The 26,754-nt window shown below is 42.0% G+C and overlaps 1 protein-coding gene across 6 annotated transcripts in view; it reads left to right on the top strand.

The window, feature by feature from the left end:
• The first annotated feature begins 501 nt into the window (after nucleotides 1–501).
• The window catches only part of SLC39A12 (solute carrier family 39 member 12), an 86,395-nt gene continuing 60,142 nt past the window's right edge, over nucleotides 502–26,754 (top strand). For 2 of the 6 annotated variants that reach the window (XM_040451290.1, XM_040451289.1), the window contains exons 1-4: nucleotides 504–1,048; nucleotides 2,178–2,524; nucleotides 10,463–10,744; nucleotides 14,843–15,050. In XM_040451290.1, coding sequence (XP_040307224.1) covers nucleotides 2,264–2,524; nucleotides 10,463–10,744; nucleotides 14,843–15,050 — 751 coding nt within the window. In that variant the 5' untranslated portion in view covers nucleotides 504–1,048; nucleotides 2,178–2,263. Of the gene's footprint in view, nucleotides 1,049–2,177; nucleotides 2,525–10,462; nucleotides 10,745–14,842; nucleotides 15,051–26,754 lie in introns of all 6 variants that reach the window. The other 4 variants (XR_005783408.1, XM_040451291.1, XM_040451293.1 and 1 more) reach the window with 4 other exon arrangements.

Below are 26,754 nucleotides of genomic sequence, written 5' to 3'. Positions count from 1 at the left end.
GCCGCGCATTTCTGGGAGCATTTGCCTTCCACGTTTCTGTGAGTATTAGCAGCGTTCGCTTAGGATGGCCTCACCCTGCTGCTGCCAGTTTTCATACCCAGTTAGTGACGGAGGAGCTAATGCTCCCAACTGCTTTCTCTTTTCATTTCCTCCGCCTCCTTCCAGAAGCCCCCTCCCCTCCCCACTCCTACCCCAGGGCCCGAACTCGGAACTCCATCCCTTCCCTTCATCCTCTTTGTTTTTCATGTACTATTTACATGCACTCTGTGCGTTTTGAAATCGTGGGTTGTAACTTCTTACCTCCTATACAATTTGCCACTTTGTTCTCTCAGTCACTCCTTCGTAAGAATTTGCTGAGAGCCTGTTTCACAGGGCGCTTGTATCACAGGCTCTGGGGTCAGAATATACACGCTAATTAAAGTTCCCCACTCCCATCCACTTACTTCCCGGGTAAGAACTTTATGCCTCCAATAAAGACTTTTCCTCCTGTTTAAAGACAGCTTTTTACAGATTTTCGAATGCCTTCAACCTTTTAAACCTCTGCACCTGATAAAATTAAGGCTTTAAAGAGCTTACTTTTTCAATAAATCTTTGGTTTGAGGGTTGATAAAACAGAGAAGCAACTGAAAAGAAAAAAGAAATCTCGATCTAACACTAAAGCCTTTCCGTCCTGCAAGGTGGAATCCTTTCACCTAGATCTGGCTCTTCAAAGGCACGTGACAGTAAGAAATTCTAGGTTTTTCTTAGACTTCTAAGAGAACTGGTAAATATTGATCTAAAACGTTAGGTTCATTAGCCAACTTTTATTTGATTTTCCTGAAAATCTGCCAGACAGAAAGTTCTCACTCTTACCCGCCTTCATTGGTATCCCCGGAGCAGTTTTCTCCACAGCAACGGAAAACGTCTCTGGGTTGAAATAATCCTCTCCTGCTTCCAATGCACAGTCAAGGAATTTTAAAACCAGAGGACTTTGTAATCACAAAATAGTCTCCGAGATTTAGAAGGCCACAGAGCTCCAGAGAAATAGCCATTTATCTTTCTTCTAACGGTAAGCACTGCGTTTAGAAACGTTTGTAGCATCTTCTGTCGTTTTTTAATGCTAACATAAGAATCTTAAACTCCCTCTCTCTTTTTTTTTTAAATCGTGGAAGTAATCCCAGTATCTTTGTTACTACCCCACAGTCATTATTAGGTCATTTCTGGGCCAAGATCTGACATGAGATGCTGTTAACAATTTGTGTTCCTTAAGCAACAGATTGAAGAGATTAAAAAAAAAATTTTTTTTTTTTTTTCAGAAAGTTGATTGGCTCTAACATTGTCCTTTATGATTTTAGTGACCACTGAGTCTGTGGATTTATTGTGGCTCTTGCGGTCTTGAAACACTCTTGTTTTTCTGCTAGCTTGTACTTTTAATAAATTAAAAACTGGAAAATGACCAGTGTTTTCTGGACGTGACAGTTTTCTTCCATAGTACCCTTCTTATCTAAAACCTTCTCACTCAGCATGATGTACGTCCTTTGTTGAAATTTATTTTCTCAGGCACACCTGGGTGGCTCAGTCGGTGAAGCATCCGCCTTCGGCTCAGGTCATGATCTTACGGTTCGTGGGTTCAAACCCCGGTCGGGCTCTGTGCTGACAGCTCAGAGCCTGGAGCCTGCTTCGGATTCTGTCTCTCTCTCTCTCTCTCTCTCTCTGCCCCTTCCTAGTTCACACTCTGTCTCTCTCTGTCTCTCAAAAGTAAACATTTAAAAAACTTAAAAAATAGTAAGAATAAAAAGAAATTGATTTTCTCTTTATTTTTATTTGTTTACTCGAGTGATGAGAACCACACCTCACAGAGTTCTACATTAGGATGGGATAAAATGAGGGTATTTCCTGTCTGGTTCCTATGACTTGTACCCCGTGCAAGATAAACAGAGAAACTTACCCTTCCTGACTTTTTTATTCTTTTTTATTTTAGAAGGAGGCAGTGTGACAAACTTCTTGGATGTTCTACAGTTCAAAAGTCTCCAGCCATGATAGTTTCCTGCTGTTCGCAGTTATAAATGACCTACAGACCCCCTACTGTTCAGAAACAGCTTGCCCTTGCAAATCAGCTTAGCCACCCAATTAATGAATCCTTTCAAACACGTTGCAGCCACGGTAATTAAGGCCTTTATTTCCCCCCTTTACCACAGAAATTCCTCCCATTACAAGTTTACACCGTGAACGGCAAGCCACCCAACTCCCTTAGACACCGACTTGAGGTAAAGGAAGAGTGGAAATGTGCTTCTGGACAAAGCTTCCGGTATTTTGGGTGCCATTGTTCCTTCTCCTCAGCCTTGTTCCCTCTACTGAGACAGAAAGACCCTCAACCCAGGACAGCGGCAGCACTTGGAGTCCAGGCCACCTGACGGAAGTGCTACGAGCTCTCTCTGCTGGCGATCCCCCACCCCTGAACCATTCTGGAAGCCTCCTCAAAACACTGATGGAGAAAACTGGCTGCCCACGGAGGACAAACGGAATGCAAGGAGATTGCCATCTGGTTAGTGTGACAGAATGGGATCAGGTACCAGGGAACGTTCAAGAAAGAGCAGTGGCTTCTCTAGCCGTTTGCTTCAGTAAGGCAAACTCAAATGCAGTACCCAAGTGGGCTGTGCCTTGTGATGTCATGTCTCCCATATTTAGGATACGGAAAGTCATTTAGCGTTCTACAAATAGTACTTGAAAACAGGGAGAATCTTGTTGTAGTAAAATGGTAATGTTTGTAGAAGCCTTTCTACGACCCTTGTGCATGTTCCGAGGTATTTAGTTATAAGTGTGAACTTTTTTTTTTAATTTTTTTAACGTTTATTTATTTTTGAGACAGAGAGAGACAGTGCATGAACGGGGGAGGGTCAGAGAGAGGGAGACACAGAGTCTGAAACAGGCTCCAGGCTCTGAGCTGTCAGCACAGAGCCCAACGCGGGGCTCGAACTCACGGACCGCGAGATCGTGACCTGAGCCGAAGTCGGCCGCTCAACCGACTGAGCCACCCAAGCGCCCCTGTAAGTGTGAACTTTCTAAGAGAGAGAAAGAGTCCGCGCGTGCCCCCCCCCCGGGGGGGGGGGCGGCGCCCGCGGAGGGGAGAGAGAGAGAGAGAGAGAGAGAGGGAAAGAGAGCAAGGAAGAATCTTAAGCAGGCTCCATGCTTAGTGCGGAGCCCAGTGTGGGGCTTGATCCCACAACCCTGGGATCATGACCTGAGCCAAAATCAAGAGTTGGACACTTGACCGACAGAGCCACCCAGGTGCCCCACAAGCATGAACTTTCAGTTCTTTCTTCTTTCTGATTCACTAATCTCCCCCCGCCCTTTTCTTTTGTGGTTGCCGTGAACTTGTGCGTCACTGGTTAGATACGATTCGTTTTTGATGGCATGATGATAGTACTATTATATTTGTCTAATGTTGAATTTTTTAAGTTTACTGATTTATTTTAAGAGAGAAAGCATGCATATGTATGAGCAGGGGAGGGGCGTAGGGAGATGGGGGCGGGGGAGAGAATGCCAAGCAGGCTCCACGCTCCACACTGAGTCTGTCTGGGGACTCGATCCCACCACTGTAGGGTTATGACCCGAGCCATAGTCAAGAGTCAGATGCTCAACCAACTGTGCCACCCAAGCACCCTTAATGTCAAATTTTTAAGTACTTTAGCCTGATTGTTGATTGGTGTTTTCTAGTATTTTGCATGGTGGGCAGTTAATGAATTGGGTAATCACCCTCTTAAAAATGAGGTATCCGGGCTAAAATGAGGTCTGCGGCTCCTACGGCCTGGGCCCACAGCCTACCCCCGGTTTGCCAGGCGACTCTTACGCCCTGGCTGCACCTCAGCATTGTCTGGGCAGCTCTCACCAAATACTATGTGGAGACTTCTTCCTCCATAGATGAGGTTGAATTGACTTGCCTGGGATGGAATTTAAAAAAAAAATTTGCTGCAGGTCACATGAATGTAACATCCATATTAATGTAAATTCAGCATTTAAGGTAGAATCAGAATGTCTCTGTCAGGGTAGGGGAATTGACAGGAGCCTCACCAGAGGTAGGAGCCCATGTCTTAATTATACCCAAAAATAGACAAAAACACTCTTCACCATCCGTTTCCTGACTGGTGAGATTTTTTTTTTTTCCAGAATGAACCTACAAATAAATAAATGAAGACATGAATGAATGAATGAATGAATAAATAAATAAATAAATAAATCTAGTAACTGCCTCCAGCAAAAAAATTTTGGCAGACTTTCTCAATCGTGCTTAGTTTTAGGGAAAACATTTCCTGGCCAAGTGTTTTTGTGTTTTGTGTTTTGTGTTTTTTTATTTTTTTGTTTTTTTGGTTTTTCTTTCTTTCATGACAGAAGGGTCTGCTAATAGAATTTGTCTCTGCTCTGTGCAAACAGTGAATAATTCAATAATTAGTGAAGTTCCCAAGGGTCCCCAGAGCAAACATGTGTTATAATAGGCAACTCATCTGTGATGACATTAATTTATATATATAGCAACATAAGACTTCCCCATGGAAATAAGTAGGAGTCATGTCTTATTAATGTCCTCTGAGAATGTGCTGTGGGGAAATGTTCTCCTCTAATGACATAAAGTGCCTTATTAAGGCTGTTTGAATATTAGTCAAGCTAGGGGGAATGTAAACATGCAAAATTGTTCTATGTTTTGTTTTGTTTTGTTTTTCAGAGGGAGACACTGTTTTGCACTTTTTGTTTTCTGTGACATTATCGAGACTTTGGCCAATTTCGCTTCCGTTTCAGCTATTTTTATTCCTATGAAGTGAAACACAGTCTTTAATAGCTTTGCCCTCTTGCTGCTGCTATTTCTTTGTGTAAAGGACTGAGGTTAAAAAAAAAAAAAAAAAAGTCATGGGGTGGCCTGGGTGGCTCAGTCAGTTAAGTGTCTGACTCTTGATTTCAGTTCAGGTCATGATCTCACGGTTCACGCGTTTGAGCCCCGCCTCGGGCTCTGTGCTGGCAGTGCTGAGCCTGCTTGGGATACTCTCTCTCCTCTCTCTCTCTGGCCCCCCTTTCAAAATAAATAATAAACCTTAAAAAAAAATAATAAATGCAAATTTCAGCTTTACTTGCTCAGAGGGCTACAATTCACCTGAATCACCCATAGGCAAGGATTCCATGAAGTCTCTCCATGTCATTCATAAAAAGCCGGGGAGAAACAGTGTCCTATTGTTTGCACAAGCATCTGCATTCTGGCACAAGCCTTGTTGTTGGATCTTTTGTGTCTTTTTAGGAACTTCGTCCAGTTAGAGGCAGGGTTTAGATTAGAAATTCTGTGGTAAAAAGAGGGCAAGGGGATGAGTTCACATCCCTAAATGTCTGAAAAAAAGAGGGAAGTGAGTGTCTTAAATTTGTGGGGGGGAGACGAAAAGTTTCCAATTTTATTTCAGGCTTAGGTAAAAACTGAATGGGTGTGTGTGTGTGTGTGTGTGTGTGTGTGTGTAAATCAATCTGAACTATCTGAAAGCACTGTGCACTTAAATCCATTCAAACTTCAGCCTTTGAAAATGGACAGTCTTGCCTGATCGTGGCCTGGTTTCTTTTTTTCAATGAGCAGGTTTAGACTGCAGTTTTAATGAATTTAATGAGGGATTAAGTAACTCTAGGAGAACAAATTCCACTTCAGTAATGATGAGAGCCATAACCCTACATGAGTTCCAGAAGCGGTGAAGGGATAAGAACCTGGTATCTGGAGTCAGCCAGCCCTGGGCCCAAATCCTTGTTCTGACACTTTCCCGCTGTTAGGTCATGCTGAACCTCCGCTTTCTCATCTGTAAGACCAAAGTGCCGGTCCTCTCCTCGGGGAGCTCTCTGTGAGGACCGCAGGGCCGTATGTGAGCTAGCTGGGTCACGAGAGCGCCAGCTCTCTCCGTGCCCTCACATTTCCTGTATGTTATGGACATGTCCAACGCAGCGCTTCTGGGAACTAGGATCCTCCTCAGCACCCCCTCCTGTCCCCTCCCCCCCACCCCTCCCCCAGCTGTTCAGGGCTTGGGGTGTTTATTCAAGACCTCCAGGAGATTCTCAGACACATTCAAGGTAGAGAACCACTGCTTTAAGGTCCTGCATTTAATTCAACCTTCCTCCCACGTTTGTCTTAACCTGCCGTGCGTTGAAGAGTGGACAGCATCGAGCTTTATCTTAACTTGTTGATCTAACAGGTTTCTTAACCCTTCTCAGTAAGACTTATCTCTCTGTCAGTCAGAAATGCCACAAAATCTGGGGCGCCTGGGTGGCGCAGTCGGTTAAGCGTCCGACTTCAGCCAGGTCACGATCTCACAGTCTGTGGGTTCGAGCCCCGCGTCAGGCTCTAGGCTGATGGCTCAGAGCCTGGAGCCTGTTTCCGATTCTGTGTCTCCCTCTCTCTCTGCCTCTCCCCCATTCATGCTCTGTCTCTCTCTGTCCCAAAAATAAATAAACGTTGAAAAAAAATAAAAAAAATTAAAAAAAAAAGAAATGCCACAAAATCTGGTCATGGGTCCACAAAAAGCCAGTGCCTGCCATCAGCAAACACCCCTCCAACTCTTTGGCAGGAAAAGGAAGAAATATAATTTCCTTTTTATGATCAATTCTAAGACAACCCTCTCCCCCAGAAGACCTTGTAAAAGCCAGTGGGCTTATCCAGAACCCCAAATCAACTGTAAGCATCTTTGGATCTAAAAATTTTAAAGTTTATCAAGTCTGACAACTCCTATTAACATAGAAGAAAGATTTCCTGTTGCTTTTTGTTACCGAGACTCTCTCCTCGCATAAGCAATGAACAAAGCTGAATGCAGCAGCTGGGGGAGGTGATCTGATTTGGCTATTGGAATCCAGAATCTGTGCTTTTCTCCCCAAAAAACTTAGGCCCCCACATGACAAGATTAAAAGGAAAATCGACGGATTATTCCTGAATGAGTCCATTCTTCTTTAACAAAGAATCACTTCACCAGGGTCAGTGCTTTGGATGGGTCTTGATGCCTATGAGGTGTAAGTATTTGCAAAATTGGACTAAACGTCCTCCCCCCAAAACAACCCAGCCACTGCTAACAGCTCTAACAACTGAAACAAATCTTGTGATGATGAACCGGAAAGTCCAGTCCACCATCAACCCCCATGGTGCTTTTTGTCATGTCAATGTCTGTTCGATTTTCTGGTGTTCCCTAGTGTTCTTTCCTCAAGCCACTGTCTTCCGTACAAAGGTAACTTCTTTAAGAATCAGATATCTCGGGGGCACCTTAGTGACTCAGGCGGTTGAGCAACCGACTTCGGCTCAGGTCATGATCTCATGGTTTGTGAGTTCAAGCCCCACATCAGGCTCGCTGCTGTTAGCACGGAGCCCGCTTCAGGTCCTCTATCCCCTTCTCTCTCTGCTCCTCCCCCACTTGTGTGCTCTCAAAAATAAATACACGTTTAAAAGAAGAATCAAATATCATAAAAGGGCAGAAGGTTTCCAATTCATGGTCATTTGATTCGCAATTGAGCTTTATTCCAGCAGGTCTCAGAAACTTAAAGTTTGGGCAACCTCTGTTCATTCAAGATGACTGAAATCTCTAGTCAGACAAAATGAGATGCTCCACAGGTATTTAAAACATTTTCAGTCAAAAGCAATTGACCTTCCATGTTATATGCTTTTTAGAAACCACTTCTGGAGCGAACATTGGTTTGATTTCAGATCTTACCCTCTCCTCTGCTGCCCCAGGCCACATCCCTCCTATTCCAATCCTAGAAAGGTACATTGAAGAGGAACCACAAATGGACAGGAGTGTGAGGCACATCAGATGGGTGAAGTGTAGCCATATACTCTGCTGTGTGCTATCAACCAAGCTCCGGCCACATGTATCTGGTCTGGTGGCTTCACGGAGGTCCCATTTCTCGTGTCACTGATACCCTTTTGCCTCATCAACCTCATCAAACAGCCTAAATGGCATTTGAAAGTCTGTCAACAGGAACTCATTCAATCTTCAAGTGGTACTATGTTCTCTCATTGATTTATATTAGAGCCTTACCAATTACTTGGCCTCCCCATTGACCTCTTTTTCTATCAAACAGGAGGGAGAGAAAATTACTGGTTGAAGGGGTTGTACTTTCAGTACATAGGTGGGTCTACAACTCAAATTGTTCATGGCCCAAAACAAAGAGATAAGCAAATAAAGTGAATCATTGGCATAGTGGGAATTAAGATTGGGCAACCACTATTAGCTTTGTGATTTTAGGTACATTATCTACCCTTTTGTAGACTTGGTTTTCACATATACTATAGGTATACCTTCCTTGTAGAAGGAGGACATACCTCATACTGGATCCTGTGCACACAAATGTACCCACTGTTTAATTCACGAGGCACCAAATAATTGAGGAATTGGTACTCTAATTCTTTACATCATTGCAGAAATAGTTGGTGACTTATCACATAGGCTGGGGCCATTTTGTTTTCTATTTAAAATTTTGGAATCATGTTCTTACCATCAAAAACCTCATTATCTGACTTTTTCCAGAAGCGATTAGATTGAGGAATGCCCAAACACATAAGGTGTTTAGCACAATCCTGGGCACCTGGCTTCCAGTAAAGGCTAGCTAATGCTATCAATAGTTCGGTTTCAGGAGGCGGTATGTTACAAAGAGAGGCTTGATGACACTATGTTTCAGTTGACTAACCTCCTTGAGTCTTGGTGTCAGCCCCGCCAATAGCTACCAACCCATGGACTTTTCTCATCTGCTACTCAAGAAACAGAAATGTGCTGGGGTGGTTTCAGTGGTGGAGCTTAATAGTCACATTGAGTGACTTGATAGGAAGCCAATGTCTCTCTTTTTGCCGAACTCTTACCCCATCGCAGTTGAGTTGGGGAGAGGACAGAACCTGTATGGCTGGTGAAGAATGTGATTAATGCTTTGCTTTGGAGACAGATGCCATGTTTCTTCCTGACTCAGACGGTATGTCCCAGATGTTATCTGGTGGGACACACGGCATACATGGAATTAGGACGCCTGAAATTTCCACCTCAGAGAATAGATGAAAAGATACCATGGTACATTGTCCCACATTGGGAAGAGTCCTTCTGGGGCTCAGGACAGGCATCCCTCCATGCCTTCATTCTGTGGCTGTGCCTCTGGGATCCTGGGAGAGTTGTCAGGAGCTCCCCACTGTCTCTGAAGTAAGGCAGCTCCTGTCTTGTGGGGAGGGCTTCCCTTCCATAGCCCTGTCTGTATCTTTTTCTCATCGTCCCGTTACGTTACCCAAAACACCTTCTGCCATGCAGACTTCCCAGATTAGATGAGCCAGACGTCTTGCTGTGGGTGTGAAGCAAGTAAAGCGTCATGGAAATATTTTTTAGCCGTTCTCTTAGGTAGGATAAAGGCGAGGCAGGTGGTGTTCGTTCGTTCCATTCCACGCCTTGTAAGTGCCAGGCATTGTGCCGGATGCTGAGGATAGAACTGTGCATGGACAGAACCTGGCCTTAATGGACCACTCGTTCTCGAAGGACGAGCGAAAATAAACATGGGGAGAAAGCAAGTTTAGAACACTAGTGCTATGGAGAAAATAAACGTGATATATGTTAGAGCTGCCACCAGCCACGTGTGACCATGGGCCACTTGATAACGTGGCTCATCTGAATCGACACGTGCTGGTAAGTGTAAAGTACGCACCAGAGTTTGAAGACTTGGCATGACGAAAAGAATGTCAAATGGCTCACAAATAACTTCTTAAAATTGTGATTACAAGTTGAAGTGATCATATCTTGCATATCTAGGTTTCAGTAAGAACATTACTAAATGTATTATTAAAATTAATTTTGCTTTTTCAAATGTGGTCACTAGAAAATTTAAAGTGATGTGTGACTTGCCTCTGTGGCGAGGGTTGTGTTTCCATCGAACAGTGCTGTGCTGGAGAACATGGGATGGGGGAGTCGGGGCTTTCTACTTTGGGTAGGGTGTGGATCCTCAACGGGGTATCTCTTTAAGCTGAGATCGGAGAATTGAGGGGGAAGGAGACCCGAGAGATGGTGGAAAGAGCTTGGTGGAACTGATGGAAAATCACAGGGGCAGAAGGTTAGTGAGCGATGTGGAGAAAGGCTAAGGTAAGACAAGAGAGGTAGGCAGGCAAGAGCCAGACCAAAGAGAAAATTGTATGGAGCTTAGATTTCAATCTAAAGGCAATGGGGTCATTACCTTAAATGCCAAAGAGCCAATGGGTTTTACTCAAGGCAGCAGATGGACATCTGGAGAGAGAGAGATTACTCTCAGGGAGTAAGGGCTCCCCGGGAGGGCAACATCAATGTGTAGAAGTCTAGCCACGACTACCTTATTTGAAGCTGGCTGTTAGACCTACCTGTATTCCCCCCCCTATTCGTACAATAATGAGCACTGGAGATCTGGTGGTCGTTAGCGTTCTAGGACTCTTTGCTAAACTTTGTTTCTACTTTTGTTGTTTTATGTTTTGTTTTTGGCACAGTGCTTTGAACCAGATGCCCTATTGCTAATAGCTGGAGGAGATTTTGAGGATCAGCTCAGAGAAGAAGTGGTCCAGAGAGTGTCTGTTCTTCTCCTCTTTTACATTATTCATCAGGAAGAGATCTGTTCTTCTAAGCTCAACATGAGTAATAAAGAGTATAAATTTTACCTGCACAGCCTCCTCAGCCTCAGGCAGGATGAAGACTCCTATTTCCTTTCACAGAATGAGACGGAAGATATCTTGGCGTTCACCAGGCAATACTTTGACACCTCTGGAAGTCAGGTAAGAAGGGCACAGGTCAGGTAAGAAGGGCACCTGGCTGTGCTGCTAAGAGACAGACTTGGAGCCCTGTTTTCTGTCACTTGTTTATCCCCATGACAGTCAAGGACGTCTAAGAGAGGTATTTGTGGGTTTTAGTGATGGGATGTTAAGTGACATCATCTGAAATTCTGAGTATAAAAGGGGGAAGGGCGATGACTAATGATTGTAAAAGGAGTTCTAGCCAGAAGGCAGGTGGGTGGTTGGGTGGGCAGGAAAGCCAGGTGACAGGACAACTCTTTTCCTGAACGTGAAAGTGAGTGATTCATGGCTTCCGATCGATCTCCAAGAACTGACCCACGGTGGGGAGGACGCGATGCTCTTTGCCCCGCCTTCCGGCCAGGGAAAAAGAAGACAGAACCGGTGTGAGAGAGGTGAATTTATCATTCGTTGCTTCACCGAAGAAGCAGCTTGCAAAAAGCATTATTCGTGACAGTCGGCACAGACAATAGCTCTTCTGTAGCTTTTGATTTGTGCCACACATGTTCAGGGGTCTCTCGAAGTGCTTTGCTTTCCTCGTGGCTCCCACTGTGAGGAACCAGGCACCTGGTCCCTTCCAGCCTTCGTTCCTGTTCCAGCAAGAGCTGGCCTTTCAGTTACCTTTATGCTTTCTGCCTTGCGGTGGGGAGTTTGAGCAGATAAAGCGCTCTGGTCGTAGGAAAAATTTTAAAGCCACATTTTCTTAAAGAATTGATTGAACAGTCACCAGTGCATTTTGAAGAGTGCCATGAAACCTGTTTTATTTTTCTCTCTTGAATTTTTCATTGACGTGTGTCTTTGAGCTGCTGTAACAAAAATACCACAGACTGAGTGGCTTCTACACAACAGAAATTTATTTCTCATGGTTCCGGAGGCTGGAAGTCTGTGATCAAAGTACTGGGCAGATTTGATATCTGGTGAAAGCCCCCATCCTGATTCCTCAGAGACTATCTCCTCACTGCATCCTCAGATGGCAGAAGGGGCAGGGGGGCTCTCTGAGGTCTCTCTCCTAAGGGCACTAATCCCATTCCTGAGGACTTCACCCTCATGACCCAATCACCTCCCAAAGGCCCCGCCTCCTAACACTATCACAGTAAGTGGCAGGATTTCAACATTTGAAATTTGGGGGAACGCAGTCATTCAGTCCGTACTGATGTATATGGACGTATTTGGTTTTTGGCCTCAATTCTGGCTTCCAGGAGCCCAAAGGTGTCTGTGCATTCATGCTGTGGCTCAACGACCAGCCGACATATCCTCCAACTTACTGTAAAAACGTTTAATTTCTCTTGCGATTGGCACACAGATGGAAAGACTGTTTCCCGAGGTCTTTGTGGGCATCATTTTGGTAACTCTCGTCTCATGACTCTCCAAATAAGGCCATATTTTTGTGTCCACTTCCAACTGAGAAAACGGGTTCCTTTCTAGAATTCGGTTTCTGCTTCAATAAGGAAGTACGCCCACATACAGTTTCTTCAGTGCAACATCCATATGATACAAGATCGGTTCAGGTCAGCCACTTCGAAGCAGATGGTGTGTATATATTCGACGCAGATTTCTGGTTATCCAACACAGGCCGCAAATACCTGGGCCTCCAAGCGTATGTGAGAGCCAACATTCCGAGAACAGAATAAAATAATTCAAGATTATGTGTAGACGTACTTTTTCCGCCTCTTCAGTCAAGAAGAATTAAGAGCTCGTAACCGTTGCTGGGCCTCGGACGGTTATCTTCTGGAGGAGAGCACTGTCTCCAGTTCCTGGGAAGGGTCCTTTGTTCGCTTGGGCTGGAATTCCCTTAGGAATCCTTAGTCACTCGGTCCAGACTTGTACAGGAGGCCTGTGGGCATCTCACCGGAGGATGCCGCTCTCTCCGACTAGAGAGCGTGAGGCCGCAGTCGGTGCTGGCAGACCAGGCCCGCCATTACCAGCAGCTCCAGGTCTTGGTCTGCACAGGACTCAGCCTCTGCAGGTGAAGCCACTAACAGCCACTCCAGGGGGGCCTTAACCAGCTCACCAAGAAACAGCTTTACCCCGTAGTACGCTAACGTAGCCACCCTCCCTGATGGCCCAGAGTATAAACATCCCTCTATTCCTTCATTCCCTTTTATCCAACTACTATTTTATCTTCTTGGCTCAGTCTCTTGCTCCCACCTCTCCCTGTTTTTCCCCCCCACTGTTTGCTGTTTCCATGGGAGATAAGCAGGGGTCTCTACAGACTTCTCTGCTAGCCCTGACTCTTACGTGGAGGAATAATGGGTTGGTATCACCATTATACAGTTGACAAACCCAGACACCTGAGCCATTTTTAACTCTTTGGACTCCTTCACATTTTCCTACAAGTCCTTTGTAATGTGCCTCAAATACGTCCATTTCTTTCCATCTCTGGTGCTACCCTCTTAGGTCGAGAAGTATCTTGGACTAATAAATAACTCCCGAACTAGACATTCAGCCCTTAGTTTCTATCCCTGGCAATGTCTTCACTACTTTGCCACCAGAGTGCTATTTCTAGAACATACCATATTGTATTGTTCTTTTGTTTATAGCATTAGTGGCTCCTCTGGAGCCTTTAGGGAAAAGTTTTCGTGATGGCTCTTGCTACCTTCTCCAGCCTCCTGTCTATCAGGTACACCGATGGACACTGGGACCAACAAGAATAGTAGCTAAGATTCGCTGACCGTGTTCCGTGCACCAGCTGCCATATTAAGTATTTTACACACATGAACTAATCTTAATAACCTTTGTGGTAGGCAGCATTGTCCCTTTTTACTGATAAGAATATGAGAGTGAGCAAAGTTAATCATTTGGCCCAAGTTTGCTCAGTTACAAACAGCAGAGATAATTTTAAAACCTAATCTGTCTAAAGCGTCCGACTTCAGCCAGGTCACGATCTCGCGGTCCGTGAGTTCGAGCCCCGCGTCGGGCTCTGGGCTGATGGCTCGGAGCCTGGAGCCTGTTTCTGATTCTGTGTCTCCCTCTCTCTCTGCCCCTCCCCCGTTCATGCTCTGTCTCTCTCTGTCCCCAAAAAATAAATAAACGTTAAAAAAAAAAAATTTATAAAAAATAAAAAAAAAAAAAACCTAATCTGTCTGTCCCAAGCACGATGCTACGGAACTCACTTTGATGATAGGAAAGGCCCATCAGCAGCTTGGATTTCCGTTTATTTCTCTACACAAAAGGAAGGGTGTTTAAGAGCATAGGCTATGGAGTCAGATCTGAGTGCACATTGGGACTCTACCTGTCACTGGCCAGGTGGTCTGGGAAAAGGGTATCCTGTGCACAGAGCTCTGGGACAATGAAAAGAGAACATGGTGTCATGGACCTAGCATGGCGTCTGGCACACAGTAGGTACTCAGTAAATGTTGGTGTGGCGACGAGGCAAAAATAGGGACTAGGTCCGTTGCAGCCATGATGATGATATTATGGATGTAAAGCCAAGGGAGAGATTTTTATGAATGGGCGTACTAGGGGCACGTAAGGCTAGAGTCTAGCCTTTCAGATGCTCATAATTTAATTGAAGACCACTCAGTGTACACATGGAAAAGATCCCATGTCCTATGGGAGTTCAAAGAACACAGAGACTGTGCCAGCTTTGGCCATCACTTAGCACGCATTGAGCCTGAGACTAAAGGCAGGCGTTAAAAAGGAAGTGTTCTGTGATGACACGAGGCCGCAGGGCCAGTGTGAAGTCAAGGTCGGGAGTAGAGATTTGAAAGTCCTTACACTGTGGGCTGGACTTGAAGCTGGAGAAAAACAAGTCACCACCTGGAAGCCTGTGAACAAGAAGAGCGAGAAATCTCTTTGGAGAAGACACGTCTCTGAGGGAATAGTGAGAAAGGTTAGGTAACCGAGGACCACTAGGGTGGGCGTTAGAAAATACAGTGTCCGGGCAGATAAAAGAAACAAGCATTTTCCAGACAGAATTCTATCTGAGACTAGAGAATGTTGATAGTTGTGTTCCTACAAACAGCTCAGACCTCTTTAAGGTGAAAAACTCTTCTTTGTCTTTTGGGGAAATCCTAGAGATATTTTAATCAAAATGGCTTTCGAGGTGCAAGCTTTTTCTTTTTACTATGCATCTGATTTCAGTGTATGGACACCAAAATGCTGCAGAAAAAGTCTGGAATACTGAGCGGGAATGGCGCTGATGAAAACACACTCCCTCGGTTGGCAGCGACGATCATCACTTTGTCCCTCCAAGGTGTTTGTCTGGGGCAAAGAACCTTGCCGTCTCCAGACTATTTTACGGAATATATTTTCAGTTTTTTGAATAGTACAAATACTCTCCACCTGTCAGGTAAGGATGCTTTTCATGAATGTAACTACCAAGTCATGCCTACTAAACAAATTGTGCCAAAAAGAGTGACGCTTTTTGATGACTAAATTTATTCAGGTATGTTCTAAACACTATTTTATCATAGCCTGTGGTAAGACAGCTCAGGTGGCCCTTTTAAGGCAAACATGCTATCGTATCTTTGTGGCGATGAGGCAACAATTGGGACTCGGTCCGTTTCAGCCATGATGAGGATATTATGGACGTAGAGCCAGGGAGAGATTTTTATGACCTGCCGTAAGTGCTGAGGAACGCTTGTCTGTTTGGTACGTAGTCCTGGGCGAGGGGTCACAAACTATTGCCTAGAATGAAGACATGGAAAGCCCAATGGTGCAAGAGCCTTGGTGGTGTTTGCTTGTAGCCATAAAGATCTATTATTTAATTTTAAATAAAAGTCGTGTGAGCTCTCCATCCTGGTTATATTAGTGACTGCCAGCTTTTTGGAACTCCGAGAAGAAATGGGATGCCAGGGATGGAGCCAGAATGTTTGTTTTGCACATTTCTTTGTAGTCGACAAGGCATTAAAAATGAAATGACGTCTAAAAAATCTGTACCAGGAGGCCCTGTTTTGCACATCAAGGGCTCTCGGAATGTCGCATAATAGCTGTTGCTGCTGCCAACACCCTTCCTCTTGGGAAGTCACAAGAAAAAGGGAGATGTGAATTTACCAAGGGACCAACAACGCCCATGATCTGGGTAAACCTCCCAACTCTGAAAGAAGGGATTGGGGTCTGGGGACATACATTCAGTGTTGAACTTTCCCTGGACCTGTTAGCACAACCATATGAAGGACAGATGCGCTTTTCTGCAGTTTATTTTCTTTTTCTGTGAAAAGTTGAAATGTAATTAAATCATGTTACCTGGCTGCCATACACAGGAAACAAGCCAGGGAAAGGCATGTTATGCCGAGAACAATTTTGAGATGGGAAACGGGTTGGGAAATTTTAGCGGTGCGATTCCCGTTGCAACTGGAGGAGAGCCGTGATTCCACTTTCCAAATAATGTCAAGATGTAGGCCACTTGAAGGCTCTATCGCCCCCAAGAAATGGGAGGTGATCAGACTGCAATACAGAATATAGTTAGAGGCAAGCTGGGTAGATATGGATCATTGTGGACCTTCATTAAAATGCCCAAGTAACTGCTCACGAGGGATCTACAGTATCGCCTCTTGGGGCAAAAACCAGTCACTTTTGCATCTGAGAAGTCACAATTCCGTTTCCAAGTGCCATTTCGTGTCAGCACAATTAGGTGTTTGTTTCAGAAGCCATGAGACATTTTCTCTCACAGCTGCCCCGAGCTAGGGCTCTGCTGATATTGATGGTATCATGGAAGACAGTATGCTCATTTTAAGTGTTGTTTTCATTTAAAACTAGTAGAGTTAACATACAGTGTTATATTAGTTTCAGATGTACCATATAAAGATTCAATAGTATACATAACTTATCGCTCATCAAGATAAATGTATTCTATATCCCTTTCACCTATTCCCTCATCTCCCCCGGCCCCCCCCCCCCCCGTAACCATGTGTTTGTTCTCTACAGTTAAGAGTCTGTTTTTTGGTTTGTCTCTCTGTCTTTGCTTTTTTCCTTTGTTTGTGTTGTTTCTTAAATTCCACGTGTGAGTGAAATCATACAGTATTTGTCTTTCTCTGACTCATTTGGCTTAGCATTATACTCTCTAGCTCCATCCACGTTCTTACAAATGACAAGGTTGCGTTTTGTGCGGCCGAAGAATATTCCGTTGTATATATACAACATCTTCTTTACCCATTCATCTGTTGGTGGACACTTGGGCTGCTTCCGTAGTTTGGCTATTGTAAAGAATGCTGCATAAACATGGGGTGTATAGAACCTTCTGAATTGGTATTTGTGCATTCTTTGGGAAAATGCCTAGTAGTGCGATTGCTGCTTCATATGGTAGTTCTATTTTTAATTTTCTGAGGACACTACATACTGTTTCCTGCAGTGGCTGCACCAGTCTGCATTCTTCCCGATGGTACACGAGGGTTCCTTTTTCTCCACGTCCTTGCCAACATTTGTTATTTCTTGTGTTTTGGATTTTAGTAATTCTGAAAGGTGTGAGGTGATGTCTCATTGTGGTTTTGATTTGCATTTTCCTGATGGGAGTGATGTGGAGCATCTTTTCATGTGTCTGTTGGCCATCTGGATTTTTTTTTCTTTCAAATTTTCATTCAGATTCTAGTCAGTTAACATATAGTGTGATATTGGTTTCAGGAGTAGAATTTAGTGATTTATCATTTACATATAACACCCAGTGCTCAACACAAATGCCCTCCTTAATAGCCCACCCCCTACCCAACTTCCCTCCATCAACCCTCAGTTTGTTCTCTGTAATTAAGAGTCTCTTATGGTTTGCTTCCCTCTCTGTTTTTTTTTTCTCCTTCCCTATGTTCATCTGTTTTGTTTCTTAAATTCCACATATAAGTGAAATCGTATGGCATTTGTCTTTCTCTGACTCATTTTGCTTAGCATAATATACTCTTACAAATGGCAAGATTTCACATCATTGCAGATGGCAAGATTTCATTCTTTCTGATCGCTGAGTAATGTTCCATTGTGTATATACACCCCATCTTCTTTATCCATTCATTAGTCAATGGGCATTTGGGTTCTCTCCATAATCTGGCTATTGTTGATAAGGCTGCTGTAAACACTGGGGTGCATGTGCCCCTCCAAATCAGTATTTTTGTATCCTGTGGGTAAATAATACCCAGTAGTGCAGTTACTTGTCATGGAATAATTCTAATTTTAACTTTTTGAGGATCCTCCATACCGTTTTCCACAGAGGCTGCACCAGTTTTCATTCCCGTGAACATTGGAAGGGATTTCCCCTTTCTCCACAACCTTGACAATATCTGTTGTTTCTTGTGTTGTTGATTTTAGCCATTCTGACAGGTGTAGGGTGGTATCTTATCATGGTTTTGATTTGTATTTCCCTGATGATGAGTGATGTTGAGCATCTTTTCATGTGTCTCTTAGCCATCTGAATGTCTTCTTTGGAAAAATGTCTATTCATGTCTTCTGTCCATTTCTTAATCAGATTGTTTGTTTTGGGGGTGTTGAGTTTGATAAGTACTTTATAGATTTTGGATACTAACCCTTTATCCGATATCTCACTCACAAATATCTTCTCTAATTCTGTAGGGTGTGTTTTAGTTTTCTTGATTGTTTTTTTCAGCTGTGCAGAAGCTTTTTATCTTGATGAGGTTCATAGTTCATGTTGGTTTTTGTTTCCCTTGCCTCTGGCGATGTGTCTAGTAAGAAGTTGCTCTGGCCAAGGTCAAAGAGATTGCTGCCTGGGTTCTCCTCTAGGATTTTGATGGTATCCCATTTCACATTTAGGTCTTTCATCCATTTTGAATTTATCTTTATGTATGGTGTAAGAAAGTAGTCCAGTTTCTTTCTTCTGCATGTTGCTGTCCAGTTTCCCCAACACCATTTGTTGAAGAGACTGTCTTTTCCCCATTGTATATTCTTTGTCGTATGTCAAAGATTAATTGACCATATAATCATGGGTTCATTTCTGGGCTTTGTATTCTGTTCCATTGGTCTGTGTGTCTATTGTTGTGCCAGTACCATACTGTTTTGATTACTACAGCTTTGTAGTATAACTTGAAGTCCAGAATTATGATACCTCCTGTTTTGTTTTTTGTTTTCAAGATTGCTTTGGCTATTTGGGGCATTTTGTGGTTCCATACACATTTTAGGATTGGTTGTTCTAGATCTGTGAAAAATGCTGTTGGTATTTTGATAGGGATTGCATTACCTCTGTAGATTGCTTTGGGTATTATAGACATTTTAACAATATTTATTCTCTAATTCATGAGCATGGAATGTTTTTCCATTTATTTGTGTCTTCAATTTCTTTCACCAATGTTTTATTATTTTCAGAGTATAGGTCTTTCACTTCCTTGGTTAAGTCTATTCCTAGATATTTTATTATTTTTGTGTAATTGTAAATGGGACTGTTTTCTTAATTTCTCTTTCTGCTTATTTATTATTAGTGAATAGAAATTCAGTAGGGACACCTAGGTAGCTCAGTCAGTTAAGCATCCAACTCTTGATTTCAACTCAGGTCATGATCTCACAGTTCTGTGTTCGAGCCCCACATCTGTGCTGTCAGCACAGAGCCTGCTTGGGATTCTCTCTCTGCCTCTCTCTCAACCCTTCCCCTGGTCTCTCTCTCTCTCTCTCTCTCTCTCTCTCTCTCTCTCACACACACACACACACACACACACACACACACTCTCACTCTCCCCCAAATAAACTTAAAAAAAAAAAAAAGAAAAGTAACAGATTCATGTTCATTGATTTTGTATGCTGCAATCTTATTGAATTCATGTATTAGTTCTAGTAGGTTTTTGGTAAAATCTTTAGGGTTTTCTATGTGTAGTATTATCTCTTCCTTACCAATTTGTGTGTCTTCTATTTCTTTTTCTTATCTGATAGCTATGGCCAGGACTTCCAGTACTATGTTGAATAAAAGTGGTGACAGTGGACATCCTTGTCTTGTAACTGACCTGAGAAGAAAAGCTCAGTTTTTCTCTCCATTGAGGATGATATTGGCTGTGGGTTTTTCTTATATGGACTTTATTATGTTGAAGCATATTCCCTCAAAATCTACTTTCTTGAAGGTTTTTATTATGAATGGATGTTGTATTTTGTCAAATTCTTTTGCTGCAACTATTGAAAAGATCGTATGTTTTTTTATTTTTTCTTTTGTTGATGTGATGTATCACACTGATTAATTTGCAAATATTGAACCACCCTTGCATCCTAGGAACAAATCCTACTTGATCGTGGTAAATGACTTTTTTTAATGTATTGTTGGTTTCAGTGTGCTAATATTTTGTTGAGGATATTTGCACCTATGTTCATCAGAGATATTGGCCTGTGGCTCTCTTTTTTGTGGTGTCTTTATCTTGTTTTGGTACAGGTAATGCTGGCCTCATAGAATGAATTTGGAAGGTTTCCTTCCTCTTCTTTTTTCTGGAATAGCTTGAAAAGAATAGATATAATTCTTCTTTAAATGTTTAGTATATTTCACCTTATGAAGCTCTCTGGTCCTGGAGTTTTGTTTGTTGGGAGTGTTTTAGATTACTGATTCAATTTCAGTACTAATAGTCTGTTCAAATTTTCTGTTTCTTCCTGATTCTGTTTTGTTAGGTCACATGTTTCTAGGAATCTATCCATTTCTTCTTGGTTGTTCAATTGGTTGGCGTATGATTTTTCACAGTTTTCTTTTATAATCCTTTATATTTCTTTGCCATTTTTATTTCTTCTCTTTCATTTCTGATTTTTAAAATTTGGGTCCTCTCTCTGGCTGAAGGTTTTATCAATTTTGTTGATCTTTTCAAAGAACCAGCTCCTGGTTTCATTGATCTTGTTTTTTGTTTGTTTGTTTGTTTGTTTCTATATTGTTTATTTCTGCTCTAATATTTATTATTTCCTTTCTTTTACTGGCTTGGGGTTTTGTTTGTTCTCCTTTTTCTATCTCCTTTAGGTGTAAGGTTTGCTTGTTAATTTGAGATTTTTCATGCTTTTGATGTAGGCCTGTGTTGCTGTAAATTTCCCTCTTAGAGCAGCTTTTCCTGCATCCCAAAGATTTTGGGCCGTTCTGTTTTCATTTTCATTTGTCTCCATTTATCTTTTAATTTCCTCTTTGATTTTTTGGTTGACCTATTTATTGTTTAATAGTACATTATTTAACCTCCAAATATTTATGTTCAGATTTTGTCTTGTGGTTGATTTCTAGTTTCATAGCATTGTGTTCAGTAAAGATGCATGGTGTGACTTCAATCTTTTTGAATTTGTTCAGACTTGGTTTTTGGCCTAATGTGTGATCTATTCCAGAGAATCTTCCATGTGCACTTAAAAACAATATGTATTCTGCTGTTTAGGATAGAATATCTGAATATATAGATCCATTTGGTTCAATGTGTCATTCAAAGCCCCTGTTTCCTTGTTGATTTTCTGTTTGGATTATCTGTCCATTGATGTAAGTGGGGTATTAAAGTCCCTTACTATTTTTGTATTACTATTTATTACTTCCTTTTTGTTTGTATTAACTCTTTTATGTATTTGGGTGCTTCCATGTTGGGTGCATAAATATTTACAATTGTTATATCATCTTGTTGGATTGCCCCCATCAAAACATTTTTTTGTAATGTTTTTATTTTTGAGAGAGAGAGAACATATGCACAATGAGTAGGGGAGAGGCAGAGAGAGAGAGGGAGACAGAGACTCTGACATAGGCTCTGCACTGTCAACGCAAAGCCCAACGTGGGTTTCCAACCCACAAACCATGAGATCATGAACTGAGCCAGTCAGCTGCTCAGTTGACTGAGCCACCCAGGAGCCCCACACCATTAATGATTATACAGTGTCCTTCTTTGTCTCTTATTTCAATCTTTTGTTTTAAAGTCATTTTATCCAATATAAGTATTGTTACCCTGGTTTTCAAATCCATTTGCATAATAAATACTTCTCCATTCCTTCATTTTCAATCTGCATGTGTCTTTAGGCCTGAAATTGGTCTCTTATAGGCAGCATATAGATGGGTCTTGCTTTTTTATTCATTCTGTCATCTTGTCTTTGATTGGAGCATTTAATCCATTTACATTCAAAGTAATTATTGATAGGTAAGTATTTATTGCAATTTTGTTACTTGTCTTATGATTGTTTTTGTAGTTCTCTCTTCCTCCCTTGTTCTCTTCTCTCATGATTAGTTGGCTTTCTTTAGCGATATACTTGGGTTCCTTTCTCTTTATTCTTTGTGTATCTATGACTAGTTTTTGATTTGTGGTTTCCATTCATTTTGTATATTAAATTGATAGTCACTCACAGCTTAACCCATTCTTTAAACCTCTCCCCACCTCCATGTTTTAGATACATGGTGTCATACTTTACATCATTTTATTTTGTGGGTCCTTTAAGTGATTTTTATAGATATTCTTATTTTTGTTGCTTTCATGGTTCCTACTTTTCTTACTCTAACTTACAGTCTTTCCTTGCCACACAGAATCCACTTTAACATTTCTTGTAGGGCTGGTTTAGTGGTCATAAGTTCCCTTAACTTTTGTTTGTCTGGGGACCTCTTTATTTCTCCTTCTATTCTGAATGCTAACCTTATTGGATAGAGTACTCTTGGTTCCAAGTTTTTTTCTTTCAGCACTTTGAATATATAGTGCCATTCCATTATGGCCTGCAAAGTTCCTCCTGAAAAATCAGCTGATAGCCTTATGGGGTTTCCTTTGTATGTAAGTATTTTCTTTTCTCATGGTGCTTTTAAAATTCTTTCTTTACTGCTTCTTTTTTGCCATTTTAATTACTATGTGTCTTGTTGTGGACCTTCTTGGGTTGACTTTGGGGGGCTCTATGTGCCCTTGGATCTGGATTTCTGTTTCCTATCCCAGATTTGGGAAGTTTTCAGCTATTATTTCTTCAAATAAATTTTCTACCCCTTTTCTTTCTCCTTTCCTTCTGGGTTCCTTATAATGTGAATATTGCTGAGTTCCCTAAGTCTATTTTCATTTTGAATTTTTTTTTTCCTCTCAGCTGTTCAGCTTGATTTCCTTCTATTATTCTGTATTCCTGGTTGGTGGCCCATTCTTCTGTTTCCTCTAGTCTACTATTTACTCCATCTGGTGTATTTTTTATTTTACTTATTGCATTCTTCAACTCTGATTGGTTCTTTTTCTGTCTCTTTGTTAAGGGTTTCATTGATGTCCTTCAGTCTTTTTTTCAAGTCCTGTGAGTATCCTTATAACCACTGATTTAAATTATCTAGCAGGCATGTTTCTTATCCCCATTTTGTTTAGGTTGCTTGCTGTGATTTTGTCCTGTTCTTTCATTTGGGACATATTCCTCTGTCTCTTCAGGTTGTCTAACTCTCTGGGTCTGTTTCTTTGTGTTAGGAAAGTCAGCTATGTCTCCTGCTCTTGATAGTAGTGCCCTTATGAAGAAGAAGTCCTGTAGTGCCCTGCAGTTCAGTGTCTCCTGTTCAGCAGAACCTGGTGCATCAGGAGAATCTTCTATGTCTCTTGCATACATCCTGCTATTTTGGCTGAAACAATTTTTCCTTCAGTCCAGTAATCTGCAATGGCTCTCTTTGCCTATTGTGTGGGGTTAGTGCAGGACACTTTCCCTGTATTGTACCCTAAGAAGCCTTCATTGGTGGGTGGGACCTATAGTAAGACCAGCTGTCTGTCCCACTGCTAAGCCTCTACCCTGATGGTTGTGTGTGGTTCTTTCCCTCTCCCTGGGGCAGGAGTCAGTTTGGTGTGATACTGGCTCCTATTTGGGATGCTTGCACACTGCCAGGCTTGTGGTACCACTTTGGATTAGCTAACCCAAGAATGTATTGGAGGGGGCAGATCCTCAGAAGTGTGTGGGGTCAGAGGAATGGTATTAGCAAGGTTTGCCTGGGTCTGCTGCAAGAGGGGACGTGAAGCAGAGGCCTGGCTGGAGTGAATGTGTCTGCAGGGGAAGAAGGGGCAGGGCATGCTCTTTGTAAGTTATGCAGTGAGTGTAGGTGCTGCAGTGGGCCCCACCTATGTCTGTGTGTCTGGGCTGGGGGAACAGGGAAGGAAAATGGCACCCACCATCATCTTTGTTCCTGGAAAAATGTCCCATTGATCCCTGCCCTTCTAGCTGGAGCTCTTAGATTAGTAAACACATCTCTCTCCCGTATGCTCCTGGTATTTTTCAAACTGCTGTTTCTACCTTGTATCACAGCAGGTCTGTCTGTTGTAATGTTTCTTTAAGGACTGGGAGTCAGTTTCCTCTCACCCTCCCAGTTCTCTCAGAGCCAACCCCACTGATTTTTAAATTTCCAGATTTTAAGCCTCATTCATTGTAAGACCTTGTGAAATTTCATCCGTTTAGTTTTCAAAGCCAAATGTTATGGAGATTTGTCTTTCCTGAGTGGGCTCCTTGGTGTGAGAATCTACTTCTCTCCCCTTTCTGGGATTGTGGGTCCACCCTCCCCCAGACTCTCCTGCAGTCTTTGTCACTCCTCACCACGTCTCCACCCTTCTTACCCTCTTCAAAGCTGCCTCTTCCCTACATTTAGCTGTGGTGAATTTGTTCTTCCAGTCTTCAGGTCGTTTTCTGGGTTTTTTACACTGATTGTTACCTAGTTGTATCAATGGGACGAGGTGAACTTAAGGTCCTCCTACTCTGCCATCTTCCCCAGAAGTCAGTTTTAAGTGTTTTTTGTTGTTGTTGTTGCTGTTGTCGTTATATAAATTCTGAATATTAAAAGTAGATATCTAATAAAAATGTAATAAACAAAAATATAAACAGTAATATAGTCAACCCCCATGTACACAGTATCTAGCCTCAACACTTACCAGCAACTGGATAATCTTATTTTATATTTGCCTCCACCCTTTCCTATCACTTGATTATTTTGAAGCAAATGATTTTTAAATATTTCTGTGTGAATCTCTAATAGACAAGCGTTTTTATTTTTATTTATTTTTATTTATTTTTATTTTTTTTTCAACGTTTATTTATTTTTGGGACAGAGAGAGACAGAGCATGAACAGGGGAGGGGCAGAGAGAGAGGGAGACACAGAATCGGAAACAGGCTCCAGGCTCTGAGCCATCAGCCCAGAGCCTGACGCGGGGCTCGAACTCACAGACCGCGAGATCGTGACCTGGCTGAAGTCGGACGCTTAACCGACTGCGCCACCCAGGCGCCCCTAGACAAGCGTTTTTAAAAGCACCTTATTACCAATATCACAACTAAAAAATTAATATTGATTCCTTAATATCACAAAAAAAGCCCATTAATGTTTACATTTCCCTGATTGTTAAAAAAAGATGTTTTATTTTTTATCACACCAGGATCTAAATAATGTTCATAAAATGCAGATTGTTGGTATATCTCTTCAATTTCGCTTTATAGATGTCATGCCTCTCCCCGACTCCACCTTCTCTATTTTGCTACGGTTTTTTTGTTAGAAAAAAGGGGACTGTTTATCACATCTGGGTTTTGCCGATTGCATTTCTAGTCATCCAATATGCATTTCTATGCACTGTGTTTCATGTATATTGGATGTTGTAGAGATTTGATTAGGTGGTTTGTTTACTTGGAGGATGCTGTCTTAGAGTTAGTACCTTCTGCCAGGAGGTACATAACATCTAGTTTTCTCTTTTTGAGAAGTCATAAGGTATTGATGATACTTGTCTATATTGATTATTTGCAGCTTGTGAAATGGTGTTCTTCTAATTGACTCTTCTTCTTCATTTATTAGTGTAATAATTCTGTTACGGAAAACTTCCCCTCGTCACAATTTCATTTTATTGAGGTTTGTAAAGAAAAGTAAGAATAAATTCTTTTTTTTTTTAAGTTTATTTATTTACTTTGAGAGAGAGCACACAAGTGGCAGAGTGGGAGGGCAGACAGAGAGGAAGGAACAGAATCCCAAGCAGGCTGCATGCTATCAGTGTGAGCGCATGAACTGTCAGACTGGATTATTTCTGGTGTTCTTTCTTCATCTCCGGTAACTTTTCCTTTTACCATTTCACATATGCTGCTGAGCTCCTTTTGTGACCTTTTCATTTCACTCACTATATTCAACACCAGAATTTCCATTTGGACCTTTATATAATTTTGATTTTCTTATTTCTTCTATTTGCTGACTTATTATTGTCACACTTTAATTCTTTAAATATGATTTCCCTTAGTTCCTTCAGCACACTTATAATAGCTGCTTTGAAGTCTTTTTCTGCTTAATCCAACATCTGGGAATACTCAAAGACATATTTATTGATGGCTTTCCTCCCTGATTCTGGGTCACACGTTCCCATTTTTTTTGCAAGTCTTATAATTTTCTTTTCGCTGAAAGCCAGTCATTTAAGATAAGATATTGTAGTAACTCTAGTTTGTAATTTTTCTTGTCCTCGATGATGACATTCAGGAAAATACCAGGGACGTTGTATTCCCAAGCAAGCCGATGGATAAATCCAAAGAAATTCACCACTATACTTAATTTTTCTGCATACCAATTAATTTTTTAAAATTTTTATTTATGGATTTATTTTTGAAAGGTGGGGAGGGGCAGAGGGGGAGAGGGAGAGAGAGAATTCCAAGCAGGCTCCATGCTGTCAGTGCACAGCCTGACGTGGGGCACTGAATCTCCTGAATTTTGAGATCATGACCTGAGCCAAAATCAAGAGTTGGACCCTTAACCAACGGAGCCACCCAGGTGCCCCTGTACTAGTCAGTTTTTAAGAGCCTCGAGCTGTACCAAGGGAAGCTAAACTGTAATCTATAAACTGAAAACCATACTACAATAGTATTAGAAGACAAAGTCAGTTGTCTCTATAATCTCAGATCTCTTTCATTTCCTTTCTTGTTTCTGCATAAACAAACCCTTAAAAGGAAAATAATTTGATTGACTTAAACATATCATAGTTTACCTACGGAGGATGTATGTAATACCTCAAGGAAATGAATTTCCTATGGATTAGGCCAGTTCTATCCTTTGTGTGCATTTTTATGAGGAACATCTAGAAAAAGAAAGAGTTGGCTCACGAGAAGGCGTTTCTTTGGAGGAATTGCCCACCGTATCATCCCTAGGAGTTAAAAGTGGTGGGAACATCTTTATAAGACTGATTCAGCCCCAAAGCTTAGTCAA

This window comes from Herpailurus yagouaroundi, unplaced genomic scaffold, assembly GCF_014898765.1.
Source record: "Herpailurus yagouaroundi ecotype Mexico unplaced genomic scaffold, PumYag 203, whole genome shotgun sequence".
Classification (NCBI taxonomy): Eukaryota; Metazoa; Chordata; class Mammalia; order Carnivora; family Felidae; genus Herpailurus; species Herpailurus yagouaroundi.
Note: the sequence above shows the minus strand (reverse complement) of the source record. Positions and strands in the feature narration are given on the sequence as shown.